This window comes from Pieris napi, chromosome 22, assembly GCF_905475465.1.
Source record: "Pieris napi chromosome 22, ilPieNapi1.2, whole genome shotgun sequence".
NCBI lineage: Eukaryota > Metazoa > Arthropoda > Insecta > Lepidoptera > Pieridae > Pieris > Pieris napi.
Genome location: NC_062255.1, coordinates 628619 through 654047, shown reverse-complemented (window position 1 = coordinate 654047; position 25429 = coordinate 628619). Strand labels below are relative to the sequence as shown.

The following is a 25429-nucleotide window of genomic DNA, read 5'->3' as shown; positions in this document are numbered from 1 at the left end:
TAATATCGTTTATTATTTTATTGCTTCGTTCTAAATTAAAAACAATTCGTTGAAACATTTGCATAAACAATATGTAAGGTTGGCCAACGCTCACGGCCGTACACAAATATACACAAAATACTTATACACAATCTAAAATAAAATAATACCATTACAAAATACAGAAATTATCAAATATTAACATATAAATATATCTCCAAAACAATATAATATAGACTACGTTACATACATTGTATAAATACTGTTTATTGTCAATTTTAAAATACACGTTCGGGCCTTCCTAACTATAAGGAAATTTTCTGGTCATAGTTTAATAAAAATTCTATATTATATACAAAACATAAATACTTAAAGAAACGTCAAATAAACTTTAGGCTTCAAGAGCGCGAAGATGGCAATAACTTATGTCAGATCAAATTAATTTAACAACTAAAAGTAAAAACCTATTCTATTGTAAATTGAACTGTTTTTGTGCATATTGTAGTTAAACATTTTCTATGGTAACTATTTTATCAGATTGCCAGTTTCATTTTCACATTGTTCTAGGAAAAGCCGCTACTTAGCACCGTGTAAACAAATTGAATACGACGTTTGACTGGCAACATTTTGAACTATTGCACATTCAGCTCTGTGGCGCATCTGCGCCGAAAACTTAAATAACCATTGCCAAGCTCTGAATAAGCGACAAGCGTAAACTCAAATTAAAACTGTACAAAAACTTAACTAACTGTGCTCAAATATAAAATCGTAAGCCTCTTGTTAAATATATCATTGAGATCGCAACTTCAACTTCTGGTTTCACCACGATGGCCAACAGCAGTATCGATTCAACAAAACATAATCATATAAAACGCCGTTCGTTACTTATATGAAGAACTAGCATTTTCCTTTACAAAACTTTAGGAGTGCCGTAGTGGGCGTGTCTCACTTATATCTGTAAATTACTCAAAACGGGTTATATGCTTCCGTCATATAGTACTTGAGTGAACCAAGGACAAAGATATAAATTGTTAACTGTTGCGCAAACGACAACAAACAATAATAATGGTAGAATCAAAAAATTGTAACGTCTTATATCAAATATCGAAAAACCGTAATCGTGCTAAACAAATTATCTCTTAGACTAAATATATCATTTCTATTGCTTTAAATTTCAAAATAATTGTATTTATTGCATAGGTTATTTCGTTGAATAAAGAGCACTTTTTATTGCTTTATATCAGAAAAATATCTATGGAGATAATTTAAAAATAAATATATTTTAATCCAAATAACTATTTAGCAAAGAATGGTCCACAAAATTATTGATAGTTGATAAATCTTAATTAATAGTTGAAAGATCCACAAACTATTCCTTACTAAGTCAGATTCTGTTATAAAAAAATCTACAAAAAGAAATATATGTGTCTTATTATGAACCATACTGCTCAAAACAAAACCTTACAAAACGTTGTCATAACTGGAGTTGTTTTCAGTTTAACGTATACGTCACGACGTACGCGCCAACGTATGCGTGCGTTTTACTAACTTAATATGGAATAGTTTAAATTGATAAGACTGAATTAGTAGTATTGTAATTACTAAAGATAGCTGAGGAAACAATAGCTTTAGCTTGTAAATCTATATTTTACGCATCACTAACATGAAAAGTTTCTACCATAACGTGCATAATTGTATAATCTCTGAACTATAGTTATATTTTGTTTGCACTAGAGTTTTTGACATAATTTAAAATCATATCATATTTTAGGAAAGACGTAATATCTAAATCGGTTTTTTGTGATGTTTATGTTTAAAAAATTGCAAATAATTTTTAAATTCTTATACGGTATCAAAGTACTTTAGAATATCTATTAAATGTGCTAATTTCACTGTGCTTACTACCTCTACGTGTATAACTGTATATCGTCAATGGACTAACGAACTGTCACAATTTTTCATTAAATTTTTGCATTTTACTAAACGTATTACACAAGTTGATACAGATTTTAGTAAAACGCAAAAATGGCATACCTAAATCTAACAGAGTATACAAACATCTATACAACAAAAGTTGTCTATTGTTCCCTAGATAACTACCACAAATCTAATCTACGCTACGATGCAATTTTGTGTTTTCTGAGATCCAATGTCTTAAATTTTGTTCTTTTTGTAATACTTCCGATTTTGTAGTAGTCATTGTTTTAAGATTTTTATGTCGAGACTAGGACGAGTTTTATTTCAATGATGTCATATTTCAATAAGGGAATTTCATCATATTACTAATATAATTGAAAACCACTATCGCAAAATCTAAATTTCCCATTTTAAATAAATCACACCGCTAAGTAATCTAAATCTTTAAAATGTTAATTTTAACTTTTATTTTTACGATCTACGCGATTTCTATTACAGATAAAAAGATTAAACATCTTTTCACGATACCATTAAGTTTTAAGAGAAAATATTCTATTTGCTCTTTCTTTCCTAATAACTGCGTCCCTTTCACTCATTAGTGATGGATTGCTTTTAAATTCAAACCGACTCAACAATACACGTTGATGTACATTGTAAAATGCACTTTAACTTGAAAGTCACAAAGACGCCAATTCAGTAGTATTGACTTACTCCTACGAAAGCGCCTCAGAAGGACCGCTAATGTCTAATTAGAATCTTAGTTCCAATAAATAGAAAGATAAATAAACAAGGACGGGTATAGATAGGTTAGCACCTACGTTTAGACCAATATGAACACGTTTGTACAGTTACCGTATAAATTAAAAAACACAACAGAACACAGCACCAAGAATTGAAAAAGTCAAGAAAAATACATTTTCATATCTAATCACTGTCTGAAATAAATTGTAACTCGACCTGAATTGCCAATCGCACAAGACTTAATAGAAAATCCGTGATAAACATACCAAAATGCTGTATACTTCGCTTCCGTTAGGTTAAATTCAATAAGATTTCCATAATCCCTTAATAGCCTTTAACTTCGGTGACTTTTTCGTCGCCTCCAGCTCCTGCTTGAAACTGATCATAAACTTCTCCCTCAAACTGAGTCGAGGCGACGACGGTTTAAGTAAGAACTTCTTCAGATCATTTGTGAAACTCTTCGCCGTGTAATTCGGTTCGTCTTTCATCGACTCCTCGTTACTGGACTCCAAGAAGGACACCGATTTATTCGATTGTATCGAATTCTTTCTCTCCTTGAATTTGCTCGGGATCGATCTCGATCGAGAGCTAGTGGTCCTGCTCGACGGGAAGCTGTAACTCTTCGAAACGAACGAATATTCGTCGTCGTAAGAGTCGAGCGTGTCCGTCGACCGATTGCAGATTTTGCAGCAGAATCTGCAATGTTGCCGGGCGCTGTGATACCTCCCGTTACACAGAACGTAGTTCTCTTCGCCTCTTTTTCTCTCTTTCTGTCTCTTTTCTCTATATCTTTTCGTATTGTCGACCTTCTTGGATCTTCGGCGACATTTAGGGCAGTTATTTCTAGCGATCTGACGTAACTCTTTGAGGAATTCGTAGTCGATCTCGAAATACTTCGCGTCCGGTTCCGAATAATATCTGACGTCATCGTCTTTCGTTTTCTTTTTGATTTCCGTCTGCGGTTTTTCCGGGTCCGAGTGGTATTGTTCAATATGTTTGTCGATCTGTTTGCGTTTGTCCGTGCGTTTGCGTCTCTCGTGATTGTAGTGGGCGCAGAACGTGACAGACTTCTGAGGAGTGGGGGGCAAGGGTCAGGCCTGTGCGGAGGGAACCCAGAGGGTTTTGTTCTGTTCCTCTTCGACGGCCTCTTTGATTTGAGTGCACATGTACGCGATATTTACTCCGGCCGGAATCTCCGCTATAAAATAATATTACATAATTATAGTGCAATTCTTATTCAGAAGTTAAAAATAAAAATACTAACTTAAATTAATCTAACTTGAACTATTTAATTCTGTAATGTTCCGAAGATCATCTTCTGCTTCATTCATCATATTTTTATAATCACTTTCAAAAACGGTGATAGTTTGAGGTTATATACTAAGTGTCAACAGCAAAAGTCTAACACTAAACACTGAGAAGAGAGAGGTGAAAGCGTCTGTCCGAAATACGGCTAACGCTGCTGGTTAGAGAGAGGAGGAGCCGTATGCGTGAGAGAAAGAGAAGCTAGACAGACTCGCGCCGTAACGCGTTACGTAACGAAGCGCTATACCCTCCCATAAGAAGTTATCACTTCAATAGGGTTAATTTGATTATACGTTTTCTATGCATTAACTAAATATGTGCGTGTTAAAATTCATGATATTTGGTAAAAAAATATTTTCTGATGGTATCTCAATATAACTGATCCGATTGCCACGGTCAAAATATAGGGTAAACACCCTGCCTTATATCTTAAAAAAAAAACTCATCATACCCGAGATAAAATTCCTGAACTCATTCTCCAACTTAAGCCCGTGCTCGTACATCTCTTTCGCAGCCTTCGCCGACACTTTGTCCGCTGGATAGCGGGTGTCTTTCACTTCCTTTATTTGTTTGAACGATTTAAACTTGATAAACAGCACAATCGGGTATATCTGGTGCTTGTGAAGCTTTTCGATTATGGCCACTGAGACGTCGATTATACAGTGGATACCCTGAAAAATAATTATCACTCTTATGGACCCTTATTGCAAACCAAGAAATCGTGTTCCATGCGTGAGGCACGATTTATGTGCCAGAATAAAAAATTAAATTCTGTTTTGAATTGATCACTGCCTTTCTTAATAAAAAAACCTAGGATTTCACGTCGCTGGTCGTATTCTAGAACACTTAAATCTAGTCTGTCATTTTGTTCCATTAGCAGTTTGACATTTGCCAATGCTCAAGTAAACTGTGACGTAAATTATCTGTTGGAATCTCGGGTTGAAACATGTACGCGATTTGTAACTAGACAAAGATTATGTCCATGTTGATGTTTTAAATATTTATGTAATTGTAGCGTGTTGGGTATACGAAAAATAGTCACAAAACATACATTTTTTTATTGAATTTACTCTTCTATTGCAAAAATGGTGGACTAATATTGACGACAATATCTAGATATATAGCACCTTGTCATCAAGATAGTAACTCATGAAGGTTTCGCTGCAAATAGCAATTTGTACATCCGGGATTCGACAAGTGCGTAAAAACCTAAGCCACGGGTTTTGAACTCTTTTTGGGAATTAAAAAATAGTAATGCAATATCTAGTCGTACGTTACCTTATCCGCACGATCTCGTAACGTACGCGGCTCCGGCCTTACACGTACAAACACGTGAGGCCAGTCCGTCACCAATTTTCCCGCTACGATCTCTCTAAGCGGTCCTAACACTGCTACTGGACGGCGACTACCGTCTGAAAAGGGAATACTTGGCTATTAGAAAATATTTAAGCGATAGATAGAGATAGTTTTTAGAAAGAAATTCTAAGAAAAGCATGTTATGTAGTCAAAGAAAACCTGTACTCACAATGCAACCTCTCAACCCTCTGATAAGACAGAGGCGGTACATCATCAGCGAGGGTCCCAGAGTCACTCCAGCATCCCAGCTCCGTATTAGAAAAGGAAGCTAACTCCTTGCTGTCTCGGTGTTTCTTTCGCCTGAAGAAAGATCTTCGCGCCGTGCTTGACGCGCGTCTTTGGGCATCGGCGTCTAACGTACCTATCGATCTTCGAAGGATTTCTTCAACTCTGAAAGAATTATACAATATGATACAGTACGGTTAATAACTTTTGGGCACGTATATAAAAAAGATCCCCATCTTTTTTATATACGTGCCTCTTAAATGGATAAAAAATGTCGCCTTATTCTGTTTTTAGTTAATTAATGTTAGATTTATTAAACATAATTTTTCTTATGAACAAAACCTAACAAGTCAGACGGCACTCACTTGAATTTACTCGGTATAGTTCCCCAGTGTCGCTTAACGCCCTTACAATCCAACTGCCAAGCGCGCCACAGACCCGGAGCTCCATTGAACAATGTATTATCCACGAAGAGGACTTCGTCCTTTCGGAACCATAATGAATATTCGTCTATCGTATCCATTCCTATGGAAGTAATTTTGGCACAACGATCGAAACCAGCTCGAATGTAAAATGCATCGCCCGGCTTGTCTTTTATTTCGTGGTATTGTTGGAGATCGTGACGGACTAGTACGCTCACCTAATGAGAATAAAATAACATTTGGGGTGAGAATTAAGCCAATTCTGCAATTAAGGAAAAGTAAAGACTGACTTTGCCAGTCGAAATATGCAGGCAGACTACATCAACAAAATATTAAATAGGCTGCTCAATATCTACCCACTCACCGCCCACAATTAAAAAAAAACATTTAAGTCACTGGCTTCTGGAACACACCAAGAGTTGGAGTTTTTAAGCTATTCCATAGATTTTATCGCGGGCTTTGAGCGCGGCAACTGAATCAAGAAATTACATAACGAAATAAACCTAACACACGATGACGTAATATAGGTGCGGCCAATACGCGTTAGAGCGGGACAGAACGCATACTGCGTCTCACGTCGGTTTAGCGTGATCGGATAGGCGTGTTAGTCTGAGTCTGGTAGAGTGGTAGATTGAATTAATATCAAGGAAAAAAATATACTGCAAGAAATAAATAAATAATTATATTGCTAAGTTTATAAAAATTCTATGCAATAGTTCTACCGCGGCAGTCCCCGAGTGCCACACGTATTTTTTTTCATTTATCTTTACTTAGACATCATGAAACATTACGATCTAGCCTTACTACTAATAAGTAATTTAAATCTAACCTCATTTACTAATAATGAGTTGTAGATGATACTGGGACCTAACATGTAGTCACACACTCATACACATCATACACACTCACTCATTGTAATTTAAAAAAAAAAGGAATGATTAACTTTGTTATGGGATATGGAAATGTATTAAAACAGACTTACCTTATCAGCAGGCTTTGCCAGTTCTAGAGCGGCTTGCTCGGCCGTAGCCCTCCTTAGGTCAACGTTATTATACTCCAATATCTGGTCTCCCGTACGTAGACCTGCTATGTACGCCGGAGAGTCTATTTGAACACTATGTACAAAAATCCCGACAGCATTTCCTCCAACCAGACTAATGCCCAGGTCTGAGCAATTCCTCATCTCTATCAACAAAAACCTCGGCAAGTCCTTGCCTTGCGATTGCCTCAGCGTGGAAGCGTCAGTCGACGGGACGTCCATCCTCAGGGACTGTTGAGGACCAGGAGAATTTCTGGGAGTAGGCGATCCGGAGAGTGAAACCTCTTCGTCGTGAGAACTTTCTCCTGACGACGAGCTGCCGGGAGTTTCCATTTCATCTTTATACTTCTCGGGGCTGAATTGGACAAGCATCGTGATCGAGTTCCCGATTTGCCTCAAAACACTTGCGGCTAAAGTATACGTCGCTGATCGCATATTTATCCCGCAAACTTCAAGTAATTGGTCACCCACTTGTAAACCAACTTGACTAGCCAAGGAGTTTTCATTCACCGTCGACACGAACACTCCGCCACTACTAGGAGGGCAGTAAATCTGAATACCGAGCGGCTGCTGGCTTTTATCTATGTGTACCCTTCGTAGTTCACCAGGTAACGGCTTGTTCCAGCTGAGTCCACAGTATTCGGGCATCGAATTTCTCGTTTTGTGGGCTAACTGCTTAACACCGTGTCCGGGACTTAAAACTTCGACATGAAATGTCGGCATGGGAGAATTTCTCTCCGAACTCCTTTCGATAGAACCCGTGCTAAGTTTCCCGGCGGAGTTCTTGGATGTCACACTGGGGTTGGATGGGATTCGAAACCTCTGATTTTCCTTTTTCCTGGGAAACGTCCCGCCTTCGTACGTCTGCTGATATTCTCTGTTCACTCTAGGCACGGGGTTCAAGTCCGACATATTGTGCGTGTGTGAGGTGAACGAATGCATATCGTAACTGGTTCCTATGCTCTCTCCAGACTGGCTCTGAGGGATGTTTGTGGGGCTGGACAGATGCGTGTATCTGCTGGAGTTGTGTGGATTGGAGTTGGTGAACGGTCCTCTGTAATATTGCGATTGCAATCTCGTCTGTGAAGGTAGAGTCCCTGTCATGGGAAAGTTTGCATTGCTGGTCAAACTATCAGGACCGAAACTATCGCTGTCAGAGGGGTACTTGTTCACAGTTTTGGGCGAGGAAGACTTTTTTGATGAATAATACTGGTCGAGAATATCTTTACCCGTGTGATTTTTGATAGAGTGCTCTAAAGAACTCGGCGATTTTCGAGAAACGAAATCGAGAGAGCTGGGTCCCTTGTTGACCATGAAATCTAAAGAATGTGGGCTTTTTGTTCTGTTTCGTATAGCAGGTTGATAGTCCAAGGAATCATCGGAAGGGTTGAGAACTAGGCTAAGTCTATTCGGCGTGACATCATGTTCGTAGTCACTTATGGATATTTTGTCCCTTTCCTTTTCCAACGTTCGACTCTTTTCAAAGTTAATATTGTTAGGGGAAGCGAAAGGGTTGTGTATGGCTAGCGGCGCTGGTTTTGGAAAATGTTCGATGGCTGGGCTAGATTCGATGGATTTATACACGGAATGTCTAGCCGGTGTCGTCGCTTGAGTTAGAGGCATGTGTCCCAAGGGTATGGGGTTTGAATTTCTATTAGTGTTCGAGCGCTGTGGTTCGGGTGGTAATTTTGTGGGTGGACTGAGTAGAATCGACAGAGGTGGTCTCTCTTTTCTGGAACGGGGTTGGACTATAGTCCCGGTCGCGTTATCTTCAAGGATAAAATTAGCTCGGGCTTTGGGCCAGGTGCCGCCGTTTTTGGCGTCGTTTTGTGATTCTTTATTTTTTCTTCGCGAACGTTTTAACACGCTACTCGTTTCTTTTACTGAAAAAAATATATAATTGAAAACGTTATGTTAGAATAATTAATATTAAATAATTTTAATCAATAAACAAACTCACTTGTTTTGCCATGATAGCTGTCGATAACAGAGTCTAACTCTGCGATTGCATCAGATTCCGGAACCTAGAGTTGATTAATATAATATAAATTATGAATATAGTAATATATATTTTGATATATATTGGAATTAAAAAAAAGTGAGAAATTTGTATTCGTGATGAAGAATATTTAAAATTATAAAGACTAAAATACCCACCTTGTTCTGTTTATCCTTAGATTTGCTTCGCCCGGTAACTGCCTCAATTTTGCCTCGGATCATGTCCCACGTCCCTGAAACACGATCACAACCGATAACGATAGGCCAGCAACACACATGTGCACTCTGAGAGCCGTTATCGTATAGCAAATTATATGATAACTTTTATAGACCTATTAGGGTTGCATTAAAATAAATAAACAACTTTTATATAAAACAAAGTCATGTTTGTTCGGAAACTTTTAACTCCAAAACGGCTGGACAGTTTTTCATTGTTTTGATATATTCGTTTTCGCCCCGAATAGCTGAATAACTATTAAAAAAAATTAAAATTAACGAGAAATAAAATAAGAGATAAAATGTTATCAAAATATATTTACAATATTCGGATAACGGCGTATTATACAATAATGTCAATAATGAAAAAGGATTGACATACATATTGGTTGTCAAAGATATGCGTGCGTTGACTTAGAGAGAATTATGTAAACTAAAGAGAATAGATCAAGCTATATAAATATACAAAAAATCAAGGAACATTTTAAGAATTGCAATTCGGTGTTAGTAGTGAACTTAATATTTGTTTAGCATTCATTGTTAGGTACGAAGTTCGCCGGTAATATAAAACTTCGGTGACTCTGACAATTATGTTTTTGATAGAATAATTAAACATAATTTTAAAAATAATTTTAAGTGACTAAGAAACAAAGGCTTCTACCCTTATAACAATTAGATTAGGACAAATTTAAAATATCTTTTATAAATAGGTTTCACATCTCCTTTATTTTTTAAGAAGAAACAATTTAGTAGTTTAAGGTAGAATGTAGGTTAGTCTTTATTATCTGGCATGCAAGCTGTAATTATGTACAATAAATGCTTGCCTTAGTCCTATTCATTCGCTATAACTGAGTTACTTTAGTAATTTAATAGGAGGGAAATAATTTGTTATACATTAAAATGTAAAAACTTTAATACCGGCGCTGGTATCTGCCATTATCATAATTTAATAACATCAGAGTGAAATTAGTTCAAAACTGTTCTGTGATTTATTGGCACATCATTCCAATCTTAAAAGATCTATTATATAATATTGGCAAATCAATTATATCTTATCGATCAATATCTTTGGGGAAAAGCTATTGAACATATTTAAAAAAATATATAAGATTGTCGAATGATTAAAATGAGTGAATAAATATATGCAAAAATAGCAAATATAATGCAAGTGCAGCTAAATGTACGACAGCCGTAATCGATAGAAATTACAATCTTATCAGAGATCGATAGGATATCACTGAAGTGCGATCGAATGTTATGGTATATTTGTTTGATATCGCAATAATATTTACTGACCAGTTAAGAAAATATAATTGAAATACAGTTCAAATAAAACTGGGCTTTTAGAACTTGCCCCCAAAATTTAAGAATACCTAGTACATTTTAAAACTATAGGTTTCTAATAAGAGCTAATCACTATGTCAGTCAAGTGCGATTACACACTGTTAAAGTGTCTAAAATTAGCTAGAAAATAATAACAATATTGTACACGGCACATTTAAATTAAACTAAAGTATTTACTATTGTTTTAAACCACGATTGCTAACCACTTGAAACTTCATGTTAAAAAAAAATTTATAAAATTAAAAAAAAAAAAAATTAAAAAATGTATATTCATTAAAGAAATTTTATTTAAACTTATAATAAACACTTTATCTTGTATAAAGTGAAGTAAGTTTTATTTCACAAAAAGTCTCTTAATTTAGAAATAAATGTTTTTAGATTTAAGCTGATCTTTTTTAATATGACCTACAGAGACTTATCACATATATTACCTCTTTCTTGATGTATCTTCCCCTGGCTCGAAGCAGCCACGTGGTATACGTAGCGACGATCGAACTCCGCTACGCACGCGTCGATGTGAACCTGTGAAGTGAAGTAGAGAGAGACGGCTATATTTATGGAGTGGAAAGATAGAGATAGCAAATTCACTTCAAATTCTATATAGAAATATATTTACATACAAATTATATGACTAAATATACTTATTAGGTGGGGTTACATCTTAGTTTTGTTCTTATAGTAATTGGTTTGTGATAATAAAAAAATATTAGGAAAGAATATTTGATATTAAATCATTATTTGCGCAAAATATAACGTTGCTGTTAGTACAGATGACCACAGAGCTGGTGCTCTCCTCGCTCAACGAATAAGTATCGCAATACAGCGAAGAAATACTGCCACAGGGAAAAAACGATTCAAATTTGTTTTAATTTTCTTTTTATTAATTTTTAATTATTATTATTAAATTTTAAGTCACAGTCAACAATAATTTATTCATATAGTTTCTAATTTTACATTTACTGCCAGTTCTCAAATCAGGGGCGTAGAACGGTCTTCTCTAAGAAATGACAATAAACTTTCCGCCACTCTTTTTAATCGCCGTATTTAAAATATTGTGTATTTGATTGTTTTGTTTAGGTTTTAATAAACAATAAAAGTAGAGGACCTTAAGAAATATATTATTATTTAAATTCGCAGAAATTACCTTTGGTTCAGGTGGCGGTGGAGTGAACGGAGCCCACGCATCGTCCGAAGATTTCCCATCTCCGTATGATGGCTCATACAATGACGACCTACAAAATAAATATATAATTACAGATTTCTTGCTCTATACAAAATTAAAACCTTTGCATTGGAATAAATAACAACATTTTAATATCACTGATTAATAACATTAGTCCATAACATAGTAAAAATAGACGTACAGAATTTATATTAACAATTAAAAACATTCAAACCTCCATAAAGACTTCATGAAGATAAACTGGTGTTTGCAACTTGCTTGAACATAAATTTTGACACGAGAAATTCCAAAAGCAATCAATAGACGACGGAAGTCGAGATCAAACTGAATTTGTTGACAAATATTCTCGAGTATGCAAAAAATGCAACGCGTTTTGTAAACATTACACAAAACAAGTGAATTCCATCAAAGATCTAATCGTCCCATGCCCCATCCATACCTGTGTCTCGTATCGTGACAGTGCACAGGCCGTAACGAAGTCATCAACACACAATCGTACTGACATTCGTGTAGGAGCCACAACGCCTCGTTGGCGTTCTTCACGCCGTCCAACGATCGGTTGTTTATCTGAATGCAAATTATCACTTACTCTTCTAACTTTACAACAACAATTGTATATGAAAAAAATTTAATTCAAAACGTTTAAAAATAACAATCTTTCGGTTCCGACACTTTTTGACGTGACAACGTCTAATAAATCGATGAACGCAGGGAAAAAAAGATTGACTCATTGTCCCGTTACGCTCATTGTACGCTTGCGCCGCAGAGAGAGAGATAAGCTCTCTTCCTCTCGATTGGCCTATGCGTCCGAGAATTCACTCCTTTGAATCTAATACTAATATTCAATTTTACTGAAAAAAGTATGCAATCATACCATCAATGTTTTGTTATGACATTGTCACGTTGAACTGTCGCCCGTTAACCGACTTTATAGACAACTATTTTTTAAACTAACTTTTGCTGTTGTTAATAAAATATATTTTGAAAAAAAAATGAGTTTGGAGTTTATGTAAAAACTTACCCCGACAATCCGATCTCCGACATAAATGTTTCCAGCTTTAGCCGCGTTAGCATTCGCCATTTTGCTTATAAACAGACCTGAAATTATAAAAATATTACTCTATTTTTCCATACTTGACGACAAAAGATATTTCTCCATATTAATTTTTGGAACGAAGTTCCTTATTGCGCGTTGCTAAAGGGGGCTAGACGGAAGAAATGAAGACTAAAAGTTGTAACGACACTTTTTGGTATAGTTGTAAACCGTGCGGCGTGCGCGTGTTTCTCTGTCTGTCTCTCTCTCTCTCATAGAAAGCAAGCCAGTTATTTTTGTTTCGTCTTTCTATTTCGCATGAACAGTGTGGTGTCAGGACGATTATTTTTGTCGAGTGTATACAGGTTTTTTGTACATCGATGCAGTTTTTTCAATACTTTTAAATAAAATAGAATCCCAAACATGTTTCCTACTTCAGTTACCACAAGCCAATAATTACTAAATTTGAGCCTACTGATAAAGTTTATATTACATTATAATTGTTAATAATAAAAAAAATATTATAATAACTTAAAAAATAAATTTTATTACTATTCTTTCACTAATTAACCGAAAGGCACTTCGTTCCATCCGGGTGTCCCTTGACACCTTTCAAGTTGTTATTTCAAGCCTTTTTCCTGAAGAGACAGACAGAGACCACGGATCTCCACTTACTACGCTCTTGACATACCTCTCCCACTTAAGTCACTTTGATAACATTCACCATGCATGCCCGTCTGTTATGGGTACTTTTTACTTGTACCGTCTCTAGTACCTCCTGGATTTCGTCCAGGTATGTACGACAAGACTGACTTACCACCCAAGGTTGCCTTGAATGTCCTCCCTCGCATCCCTTTTGTATCCTTTTATCCATTATTATTTTAAAGGAAAATACACCTTACGTCCATAGATTTAAAACGTAAATGGGTTTTTAATTATAATCACTTTCTTAAAAGATTATAAGTTCACACCAACAACACATATACACACCTTGATGTATAGTAAGCGTGGCCGTGTTTCCCCTTGCGCGTTGGATCCTCAAAGCCACGGGCCCTCTCATCAAGGCGGCCCTAATCGCCGCCCTACAGGCCGCTCCACGTGCCCAATTCGAGACCCCACAGGCCTCTGTTACACGATCAAGGACCCTATAATCAGAATAATAAGAATTCAGAAAACATTTCTGAAGGCGAACAAAAACACCTTTTGTGTTTTTGAGGTACGTACGCGCGTACGTTTGAATCACACATTGAAATTTGTATTAATTATGTAACAAAAGAAAACATTTATTAAAATTGTTTTTGCTTTGTAGTATGTCATATCTTTTCATTAATAAGAAAAAAATGACAAAAAAAAATAATGCAAGATTTTTTTTGTTGATAGTATTTTGTTTTTATTAAATTTGGTTGATATGTAGCTATACTACTAAATACTCTTAACTTCGGCTGATTTTAAAATGTCATTAATTTATTTATGTAATATCAAATAATAGTAAATTAACATACCGAAGTTTCCCATCAGCGACGGAGCCAGGCGCCACACTGGCCACGTAGAGGGCGTGGTCCCCTGGGAAGGCGGGTTGCTCCCTCCCCCCGCACAGCTCCAACCCCCCTCCCGCCTCTAGCTCCCCGCAGAGCTCGATCTCCATCGTTTCCCACTCCAAGTCCTACATTATGGTAATGACAAAATAAGGATAAATTACACCATAACACCCAAGCTATGTATACATATTTTTGTCTTCTCAATATATTAAATTTACTTATAAAAGTTTCAGCTTTTTTGTGTATGTATATGTGTAATCCATTTTTGGCTTGGCATTATTGTTTGTATATATTATTCAAGTTACCTGTAATAATACAAAAGTCTATAAATATTTTTCTGAACTGTAGTCCTACAGAAAGACGGATGCATTTATGACCTCATTTATTCCTCTTTGTTGTCTGTATCTTCTTCCTTATATTATTGTATGTTAAAATATTTTAAGTTTGTTGGGCCTTCCTACCGAAACACTGTTATTTATTCTTATTCCTCTACGTTTTTTATTGAGCGTCACACCCATAATTAAACGTTGACTTATAAGTAAATATTTAGCGGTTATTTGTCTGTAGTCTGTGGTGACTAACCAGCTAACTCAGACTACTAACATCTGAGAGAGAATATAAATTAATTACATCAGTTTTGTTAGAAAAAAATTCTTACATTTTCGGTTAACGCTAATCTTCATATATTTGTTTAACAGTATAAATTGAATAGAGACTTTTTTTTTTCAAATAAACCAAGTATTTTAGTGAATCAGCCATAACCAAACTACTTTTACAAACACAAAAATTTATATTTTTTTTTTTACCTGAAATTCCCTCGCTTCACTAGAGTTCCCCAACCGAGGATCGTGCTTCCTCGACTTCCCCTCTCTCCCCTCAGACTTCCCGTGACGTCTGGCTTCAGCCAACTCACCGACCATTTGGTCTCGTTCCTATAAAAAATTTAAGCATTAAAAAAGTGTATTCATGTTAATTTCCAAAATCAGAACTTTATTTAAAACAATATTTTTTTGGGAACTAACCTTTCTCAGTCTATTGCACAACGCTTTGACGCTTTCTCTCTCTTGTAGCAGCTTATCTCTTTCAGAAAAGGCCCAGTCTCTTCTTCGTTTTGAGACCTATTAAAAACCCAACTTATTAACTATTGAATGACGTACAATAAAACTTGGATTTCGACTTGAACTAACTTATATCATTATTAAAATTACTTTGACCAATCAGAGCACAGCATGCGATCTCGATTTCTAAGAGTGAGATTCAGAAAAGAGACTTAGCGCGAACAACGTATGTCAAAGTCCAATGCATTTTTGACTCACGGGAGTTAAAATGATCTAAATGTCACCGGATTATTCAACGTTATGTGGAATACACTATTTCGTCATCATTTAATCTTACGCTTCGAGATTTTTGCCATGTCGATTTTTTTTATTTTGTCTCTTCTTTCTCTTCCTTAATAACATGGAAGAGAGTTTATAAGTATTTATATATTTTCAATTATATAATATATAATTGCAGGTTGGCGATAGATGATAATGAAATGAGCTCACCTCGGCCTCTCGTGTAGCATCGTTAAAGTCCGCTTGCAGCCTGTCGACATGTTTGCGGAGTCTCTCTATCTCTTGGTTCGCCTGCTCCAAGTTGTCCACTCGCTCCTTATCGGCTGCGTCCACTACCATACCCACTAAACCTGACATTTGAAATCCTTACTCGATTTGATTTAAAGTAATTCTAACCTAAAACTACGAAATAAATAAATACATACATAAAGCGGGTTTAAATATCTGAGTTCTGGGAAATAACAATTACTATTAGATTTTTTTTCGTACGCTTAGCGCACATCCCTCATGAGTAGTAGAAAATTCAACATTTTTAAAATGTTATATGTATTACAAAAATTAAAAAAAAAGTAGCCTCCAACAATACTTCACATACTGCCACACGTACGTGTTACCTGCGCGCACGCACACATACGCACGGATCAGACGAGACATTTTGAATGTACATATGATTTATTTATATCAAGTTAACTATATAATATGCTATATATTTAAGTTGTTTAAGTGTATTAAGCTTAGTATTGAAGAAAGAAAATGGAAAAACAGCTAGTACTCAAAAAATCATAATTCGTTAATTAAAGTTTGTACTAAGACAAAAGAACCCTTATCAATTGCAAATGTAAACAATGGGTAATTATGAAAGTCTTATCAATATGTCATTAAAGCAGTAGAGCAATGATTATAAAAATTAATTTACTTCTCCGTATTCACATTAATTCCCGAAATATCTTAACGCTATCCTCTCCATACCTTGCAACTTATCCATAGACGGATTGTTGGAGTGTTGCCCGTTAAGGAAGCCATCGGTGCCTACTCCAGTGGACAGACCCAGGTGATGGTACGCAGTGTTGTCTTGGCTGCAATGACAAAATATTTAAGTAGTACCTCTCACAAGCCTATTAAAACGTATCACACACAAAAAAAATACTTTAATGTATTTGGAAGAGATCGGTTGTTAGCGATACGGCCTCCCGTTGCGTACCTAATAATATATGTTAGCTGTTTTATATACACTTATAATGTAACATATATATAAATCAATAAAATAGATACCCTCACATTCTTATCAATATCACAATAATATGTTTTTGGTCTGTATTCTGATTTGAATCTAAACTCATAATCTAGTTTTGAACAAATTTTGTATAAAGTTTGGAAAACTTTATACAAGACGTGTGTACACGCGTTAGAAGTTATACTTCTATGGCGTGAGAATTTTCTTCGAGCACTTTACAGGGACGTTTCCCTCTTCGAATTGCATTTTTCTTGTCCATTTTAATGGTCACTTGAAATCGAAACGATATATTCATGATATTTTACAATAAACACTATGTTTTTTATCACATTGGAACGGGGTTTCTCGTATAGAAATCATTATTTTGGTTTAAATAAATACGACTCTGAAAAACACTACGCCGAGACAAACAATGCAACTTGTCGATAAAACAGAGCAAGCGCCAAATAGCAGCCCAGAACAGATATTCAGGGTGGCAGTTTTTTGTGACGGTTTGCGCGCGCATCGTAAAAATTTAGTCTCATCATGTTTCCCTAACACGCCAAAAGAAGTAAATCTTCAAAAAAAAGCTCTTGAAACTAGATTTAGGTTTTATAGATGTTCTAGAATACGGGCATTAGATCAACGGACTAAAACTCACCGAGACTTTCCCAAAGTGGATGTGTTCTGTGGAGTTTTGAGATCTGTACACTCTTTGATAGCTCGATCGCGGTCCACCAACGCCGACTCTATCTCACGACGCAAACTTTCAGCCTGGAATCAACACATTTTTTGAGAAAAAAGAGCCACTTTGAGTCTGCCACAATAATAAAGGTTATATATTTATTATTTATTTTTGAAAGAACGATTACAATGAATTTACAACTTTGTTATTTTTATTAACTTTAGTAAACAAAAATAACAAAGTGAGATTGTACGAACTACAACGATATATTCTACTCTAATCTCATTAAAACATATTTCTGTGTTATTAGTTTTCCCATTTCCCAGGATAATATTAAATCATACTTAAAGGACAGAAGAGTGCCCCTGTATCAAAGTGAGTGAGAGTGAGAAAGACTCTCACAAAGAGTGAAGGAAATTGCCACAATTAAATTTTACAATTAAGCAATATTTTTTTATTCACACTCACGTAACTTACGTCAGGCGTGTACTAGCCATTTTCTTAAACTTGCACTTCATTTTTACTTTGTTATTGATAAACTAAACTTAGCGCTAAGTGCGACTTTGGAAAATAATAAAAATACACAGAAATAAAAAGTTGTCATTCCAGAAAATTTTACAGTCTCTGGGGTAGCATAGCAAAATGTTCCATATTGGTATGTACTAAAATGGTGGGTAAGTAAAATCACATTAAGGAGAAGCGAAGTTCGCGGGGCAGCTAGTTTCTCTATAAAATTTTAAGTATGTATCTTCTGTAAAGATGGATAAATGTTTCAAGGAATAACTGAGGTGTCTTAATCACCTGCAGCGCAGTGGCCCTCTGCTCATCCCTGCTGGCCTGCAGAGCCCCCTCTAGCGCCGCGACTCTCTTTAACGCAGCCTGCAGATCATCCGACAGCTTCTCCATCTCCTTGTGCACTGTGTCCCTGAAATACGACCTTCGGCACATCAGACACTTGTACCTTTTATTATACAAAAGTTTGATATTTTTTATTATATCGTGTACTTTTTGCATCTGAGTATTTTTTTATTTATTTAAACGAGCAGAAGTTTCACCTGATGTTAAGTGATACGATACACCCATGGACACTCGCAAGTGCGTTACCGACCTGTTAATGAAGACGTTTTACATGTCAAAATGGCATTTTACTATACTCGGATTTTTAATTCCGTAGAAATCTGACAGCTATCATTTTAAGACATGTCAGAAATTACAAACCTTTTTGGCCGGGCACATTTTTCAATTTCAATACGAGTCTGAACATTTGAGTACATACATTTTATTTGTTATTGAATGTATATATTTTATTAAGTGCGGTGTTCACATTAAAAGTGGTTTTACGGCGAGTGATAATTACGTCCGTTTTCATCACAAACAGTAAAATTCGCACAAGCAAGGATGACTTTTGATTTTTTTCTAAACCTGGAATTAGTAGGCAGTGATGCCAGCTAAAGAATAAAATAAAGTAATTAAAGCTAATTCGATATATTGTTCGTGATATTGAAATAGTTCATATGTACTAGGTGAATTGAGTAAGTAAATATTTGATTTACCTTTTTGTAGGTAAAACATAAAAATACGTAGCATTTTATTTTTTATTGCCCTCAAATGTATCAAATTTTTCCCGTTTTTTCGGTGGACTTTTTTAGTAGCAACACTAATGAAATGTCAGAATTCCATGGAATGAAAAATCAGAGTGTAGATGTTTACATAACTGCATTTTTTTTATTATTTTCAGGTATAAGTCAACATTTAAAGGAAGTCTTTAGAGAATAAAAGCTTCACCTCTCACTCATGATCAGCGTGTACTCGGCCATCGCAGCATTGCGCTCGTCCGTCAGTCGCTTCATGTCCGCCCTCTCCCGCACTCCGCCCTCCCATTGGCGGACCACGCTCGACACTTGCTGCTTTAGGGCATTACGCTCACGGATCTAATTAAAAATTTATTAATTATAATAAAGCCAAAATACAAATGGAAAGTTCAGTTCTTTATCCAAAAGTGATCCATACTGCAGAACACTAAGTAACGGAAATAACAATAACTAACATTTGATATATAATGACTTCGATGTGGCTTTAAGGGTAATCAATAGCATTAAAAAAATCTAAAATAGTCTTTAAAAAAAACGTTTCTACACCTAATATTTAGTTGCTCTACAGGTAGTATTAAATTCTTCATCTATATCTAATAGATGTAATATAGATATCTAATACAGTTTAGTTACGTGAGAAAAAAACAATTCTGTTTGAAAATCATTTAATTAATCTTAATAAACAAGCTTCCTGTTCCTGATACACGCTGTCGATTTTCCATCACCGTGAGGGTGTTACAAATAAACTACTGGCTGAAATTCTATAATTCGAACACACGACCTCTGGGTTGAAAGGCGCACGCTCAAGCCACAATATAGCATATTTAATTAATGCAAATTCAAATTAACGTACCACAGCATTCCTCTCTTGTGTGAGCTCGTGACACTGCGTCTTCAGTCTGCTGTTGTCTTCTTGGACGCTTCGAAGCTTCTCCAATGTAGCATTGTGTGTTTCTATGAGATCATCGTACCTAAACAGAATGATTATCGGACTGTGAATTCTTAGTCATCTCAAAACGAAACAAAATAATGTCTTTATTATTATTAAATAATTGTATGCACATTGCATTTGCTAGTCCAACAGAAACGTAACTGTTATTTTTATAGAGCAGTGGGCAAATGGGCAGGAGGCTTATCTGTTGTTAAGTGATATCGCCACACATAGACGCTCTCAATGCCGGAGGGCTCGCGAGTGCGGTACCGGCCTTTTAAAAATCTATACGCTCTTATCTTAATACCCTAAGTCGAACTGGTCGTACATACTTCAGTGGGCAGCTGGTTTCACATAGTGGTGGTAAGCGTCAGAAACTACCTTACAAAACACTCAGTTGTGGAACGGCGGACGTCGAACGGATACGTACCTCTTCTGGAAGCAGTCAAGTTCCTCTTTGAGAGCTTCATATTTCCTTAACGTGTGGACGAGGGCATCGGAACTACCTTCTGAAGTACTGCTTTGCTGCAGGTGCTGAACTTCACGCTCCAATCTGTAAAATGCATATAATATACAACAGTTTTGTAACCGATCCAACAAAGAAATATTTAATGAGTGTGAGTCCCATACGTCAAAAATGTCTTGCCCTACAGTTCCATTGCAATTCATGAGAATTCAAAGGAGTAACAAAAAGTCATCATGATATAATGTGAAATAAATAAAATAAAAATTAATAATGGGCAGGAAATTAAAGCTTACCTCTGATTGTCATTAAGCAAGTCTCCATACTTGCCGCGAAGGCTACTTGCCTCCTGAGCTGATACATCCAACTGATTCATTGCAGCCCTATGTTGTCCACGGAAGTACTCTAACTCCTAGAAATTTTATCTTTATTCAAAACAATGAACATTCAGCATTCGGCCAAACTTTACAAGCATCTTACAAAGTCCTCTATCAAAACTTATAATTACCTTAAACTAGCAAGCTTTATTATTCTTACTTTGTGACAAATTTATAAATAAACCATTTGTCAACAACTGAATTTTTAATGTCAATTTTAATCAGATATTTAATAGAAAATTCTATCACAAAATGTGATATCTATACAGGTTCTATCTATGAATACAGTAAAACAACCCAAAATTTTGAAGTTTTAAACAGACAAAATGAATTTTTAGCTCATTGTTTTGAAGGTAAATCTTTTTCAAAGTTCAAACAGTATTGTCGTTGTGAATTATAATTAAGGTAATTCAATATGCTCTGCTTATGTTGCTAAAATTATATAATCTCACCATAAAGATAACTGTTATCTTTACCATAACAATCTATTTTATGCAACTAAATTAAATTAGACTCACAACTGTGGAACTAATTAAAAATAAATATATTTTGAATAAATAAAAAGCACTCACTTTCATAACATGCTCACATCGCCTTGTGGTTTCTGTATGCTGCCGTCGCAATTGATTTAAATCATGTAGGGCTTTCTCACATTGTTGTTTCAAGTTCTCATTTGCCTGTTTGTTAATAACATCATATTGATGTTCATAAGGTGTGGACAGAGTATGGGAATGGGTGTAGTTCTTGTCATAGTTAGAAGTTATGACTTCATAGTCTATGGGTAGAGGTATTGACTGTGCTGTATTGTGCCGCTCATTGCCAGCATAGCTGTGAGATATGGACTCTGTAATGAAATATATCTTCTTTAGACAGTAAGAGTAAATACACTAGCTTCTTTGAGCTATAAATGGTACCTATCAAATCATCATTCATCATATTGATGTCTGTGTATCTATTACTTTATCTTTGTGAGAAATAAATAGTATCTTATCTATTTCTCATATCATATTTTCTAAATTATTGTGAAACAAGAATATTTGTCAAGAGAGATCTAAATTCTTCAGTTTAAGAGAATGCGCTGACATTTTAGTGATATTAGTTATTTTTTTATATAAGAACAAATTTAATGTATTCTTCATATTAAAAAGTTAAAAGACAATATAAAATGATTTTTTTTATATATTGTTATTATTAATAAGCGTGATAAGTATGCATAACTAAGATTTATTTAACTTCTTGCTTTAAAAATACAGACTCTTATATATTACCTAAATATAATACAAAGTTTAAATAATAAACATGCTACAATTGCTAATACTAAAGATACCTACCATTACTACCATTGCTTTCCAATGAAGATGCTGCAGAAGCCATAATCTGAAATATGTTCAATGTAAGTGTGATGACAAACTAAAGTGAAATCTATTGAATTACAACTAGTAATTACCTTCACAATCAGTGACTGTAGTCCATTGTCTCCTCAACTACAACAAACAAGAATCATCTTATAAGAAATAACTAGTATAATAAACATATTCACAAATCTAAGGCCCAGAGGATATAAGCTTGACACGATTTTCACGCTCTAATGATGGTTGCAAAACTATGAAACCGCAACCGTGCTAGGTACTTCACTTTTGCACATTATTCTGTTTACACACGATTTTATAATATAAATTACCTTGTAATCCAGCCCAATTCACCATAACCTCCCACGATTATCACATAACTGTAAATGTAATGCAGTCAATAAACACGATCACTGAACACTGAACACCGAAAACGACATAAAAACTCTCCTTTCCCTACGACTATGGTTTTCACTGTATCGAAATATTACCAATTTCACAACAGAAATAGGTAAAATATTGGGCTTTGAACATCCACTCGAAAGTAACACCAATCTTCTTCATCAAATAATTATGCGGTTACGAGTTTAACACGTATTTATCTTCTGTAATTTGCCAACATTTCCCGTTTCTCAGTAGGTAGGTAGGTACCTTTTTTAGTAGCAAAATGAAATGAATGAATGAAATGACGGATTCGGAACAAAAGCAGACGGACGTATAATTATGTGTTGTCATAATCAAAAATATATAAACTCGGATACGTGTCTTGATATCGCAATAAACATATAACAATTACCATTATTAGTTTTCTTGGACTACAATGCACAAGAAACAAAGTAACTAACCCTATATCATACAAAGTGAAATTATATTTTTCTCAAGATTTATTCCAATAATAATGGCCTAATTGAAATCTAACAAACGTTCAAATTTGTATAAGAATACTACGCTAAACAATCATAATTATGAATTATAGTGATATTAATATTTAAAGAAATTGTAAACGTGAACTTCTTTTAAAAAGGTACTCCAACAAAGTTATAATTATTTTTTGTCTTTTAGTAATCTGTGACTATGATTGGTACAACTTTCCGATTTATATACGGCACTATTTTTCTCGAGTACGGTGTTCGAAAAATGACACGCAATAGCGACGAGCCAATAAAAAACGACGCGCAAAAACAAGAGTTTTGTAAATCGAGTGCAAAACATTCATCTACTTTCGTGTAACTTGATTCTTGTATTGACTGTGTCCAGATGGTTTTGTGTTAGTGATAGTGCAAGACTAGTTTGGAATCTGATTGTTTTGGTGTCGTTCCAAGGCATGACCACGGCGTGACTTCCATGCCCTGTGTACCTACGGAAGGGCGTGCAGATTACGTTTACTATGAATGGTTTTATCTCTTTCTAAACTCGAGTATCTGTGAATGACCGAGTGTAACAGCGAGCGTACCAAATTATGGATTGAAAAGTGTTTGTTGTTTGTATTTTGATATTTGCACCGCATTGCTGCGGAGTAATCGCCGTTATCTCGGTTGAAGATCATAGTGGTTGAAAATAAGCAGTCATATGGCGCCAGGACTATCTCGAATACGGATTAGTTACGCCGTTCGATTTGTCGAGCGCTTTACTATTTACGCACTATTGAAAAGAGATAGTACGTATTTTTAGTCGCGTCAACCGAGACTAGTGACTTTCATAACAGTTCGTAAACAACTTGAAGGTTATTTGTGTCTGATGCGGAGGCGCTGACATGGCTGCGGTTTCTGAGGCTGGCGCCATCGTGCGTCAGGGCCACCTACGAAAATTAAAGACGATGAAAAAGAAATTTTTCGTTCTACGCGCGGAAACCTCGGACTGTTCTGCTAGGCTAGAGTATTACGAGAGTGAGAAGAAGTTTAGATCAGGTTCGGCCCCGCGCCGCGTGCTGTCCCTAAAGAGCTGCTACAACATAACTAGAAGGTTGGACTTGAAGCAGAAGCATGTTATTGCTCTTTTCACTCGAGAGGAGCAGCTGTGCATAGTAGCAGAGAATGAGCAAGACTTGCATGCATGGTTGGCTGCTATACTCAAATTATTCCGCAATGATGATGCAAGTGCTGAACTTCTACATCCCATACGTAAGTACTTTACTTATTTACCTGACTGGCAAATGTACCTGTTTCAATGTTGCATAATAATATTGTATTATAAATTACTAAGCAAACTTGTTCCCTATAATTGTTTTTATATAATTTGCTTTGATAAGTTATTTTGAAATTATGACTTGTAAACAAGTCAGTCTGATTCATCAATTTCATTGAATGAAAATAGCTGCTGATAACACAAACGAAGTAAGCATTTGCCATACAAATTATTTAATTTAAATTTAATTTTACTTGCCTGACTTGAGCCATTATCACTTTAGTTTTTAAGTAATCTTTAAATTAGTGAACATTTTATCAAACTAATAATAGGTACTAATTTATAGAGCTTGACATTAAAAAACGAGAAATATTTAAGTTTCTTCATGTTAACTATACCTTTTTAATTGATCATTAAGCAAAGCCAAACTGTTATTTTTAAACTACTTATGAAATAATTAATAATTATCAAAGTTTCTTTTGGTGGAAAATAAAAAGTTTTTATATATCTATTTAATATTAGCAAAATTTGTTTCTTGATAGAGATTTTGATTAAACATGATTTCACAATAAATAAAAAGTTATGTCATACCAATGTTTAATTGTATAAGGTTATGGCGAAACTTGTATTAAGTTCATTGAGGCTATGGAAATTAATATATACCACCACTACTACTAAATAAATATTTGAATGAGTAATTAAATTTGTTAAAAATTATATTAAAACTTTTCCCTCGATATTTAAAAAAATATTATAATTGGCTTTGCAGTCTATTTATGTCTGTCAAGTAATACTCTTTTTGACCATGTAAATGTATTTTACTAAATAAAGAGAGTTTTCACTTCTTGAAAGACTGTCATTGAGAAAATTGTATATTCAAGAGAAAAAAAAAGTCTCGATAAAAACTCATTAAGAAGTATTGAAGGACAAATAAAAAACAATACATTGAAATTAATTCACTTCAATAAAAAATAAATAACTAGTTTTTAATGAATTAAAAGAGGAAATTAAAAAAAGTACAGATAGTGAAAAACTTTAATGACTAGAATTGATGTTGATATT

General features: G+C 35.1%; 3 protein-coding genes across 11 annotated transcripts in view; 1 reads left to right on the top strand and 2 right to left on the bottom strand.

The window, feature by feature from the left end:
• LOC125061028 lies at positions 1 to 3728 on the bottom strand (the record flags this gene model as incomplete). Its single annotated transcript, XM_047666170.1, has 1 exon — positions 1 to 3728. A coding segment is annotated over one exon (789 nt), but the record flags the coding sequence as incomplete, so codon positions are not given.
• LOC125060641 (disks large homolog 5) lies at positions 3698 to 22944 on the bottom strand. 4 transcript variants are annotated; one of them, XM_047665618.1, is made up of 28 exons: positions 22576 to 22944; positions 22342 to 22378; positions 22226 to 22271; positions 21467 to 21738; positions 20814 to 20929; positions 20485 to 20607; positions 19977 to 20094; positions 19317 to 19462; positions 18333 to 18456; positions 17508 to 17620; positions 16603 to 16709; positions 15844 to 15983; positions 15319 to 15414; positions 15103 to 15228; positions 14261 to 14421; positions 13749 to 13903; positions 12747 to 12823; positions 12165 to 12292; positions 11687 to 11774; positions 10974 to 11064; positions 9142 to 9215; positions 8945 to 9008; positions 6928 to 8867; positions 5889 to 6163; positions 5468 to 5688; positions 5221 to 5354; positions 4394 to 4613; positions 3698 to 3835 (listed from the first exon to the last, which is right to left on the bottom strand). In XM_047665618.1, exons 3-28 carry the CDS (start codon positions 22266 to 22268, stop codon positions 3729 to 3731), a joined length of 5259 nt encoding a protein of 1752 aa, XP_047521574.1. In that variant the 5' UTR covers positions 22269 to 22271; positions 22342 to 22378; positions 22576 to 22944; the 3' UTR covers positions 3698 to 3728. The 4 variants fall into 4 exon arrangements, with proteins under 4 accessions (XP_047521574.1, XP_047521575.1, XP_047521576.1 ...); XM_047665619.1 differs by having other exon boundaries at positions 15844 to 15977; XM_047665620.1 differs by having other exon boundaries at positions 21467 to 21571.
• A 416-nt stretch (positions 22945 to 23360) lies between these two features.
• LOC125060743 (insulin receptor substrate 1-like) overlaps positions 23361 to 25429 on the top strand; it is a 28100-nt gene continuing 26031 nt past the window's right edge. For all 6 annotated transcript variants that reach the window (XM_047665781.1, XM_047665779.1, XM_047665778.1 and 3 more), the window contains exon 1: positions 23361 to 24363. In XM_047665781.1, the coding sequence (XP_047521737.1) occupies positions 23997 to 24363 (367 nt within the window). In that variant the 5' untranslated portion in view covers positions 23361 to 23996. The remainder of the gene's footprint in view (positions 24364 to 25429) is intronic.

What these genes read in the sequence shown, in the direction of transcription:
- LOC125060641 (XM_047665618.1), bottom strand. Translation starts at nt 22,268, where the DNA reads ATGGCTTCTGCAGCATCTTCATTGGAAAGCAATGGTAGTAATG. An exon ending in ACGCTGATCATGAGTGAGAG is followed by an intron (nt 18,457 to 19,316) that starts GTGAAGCTTTTA and finishes GTCGTATTTCAG; the next exon opens with GGACACAGTGCACAAGGAGA. An exon ending in ATGCTACACGAGAGGCCGAG is followed by an intron (nt 15,415 to 15,843) that starts GTGAGCTCATTT and finishes GGTTTTTAATAG; the next exon opens with GTCTCAAAACGAAGAAGAGA.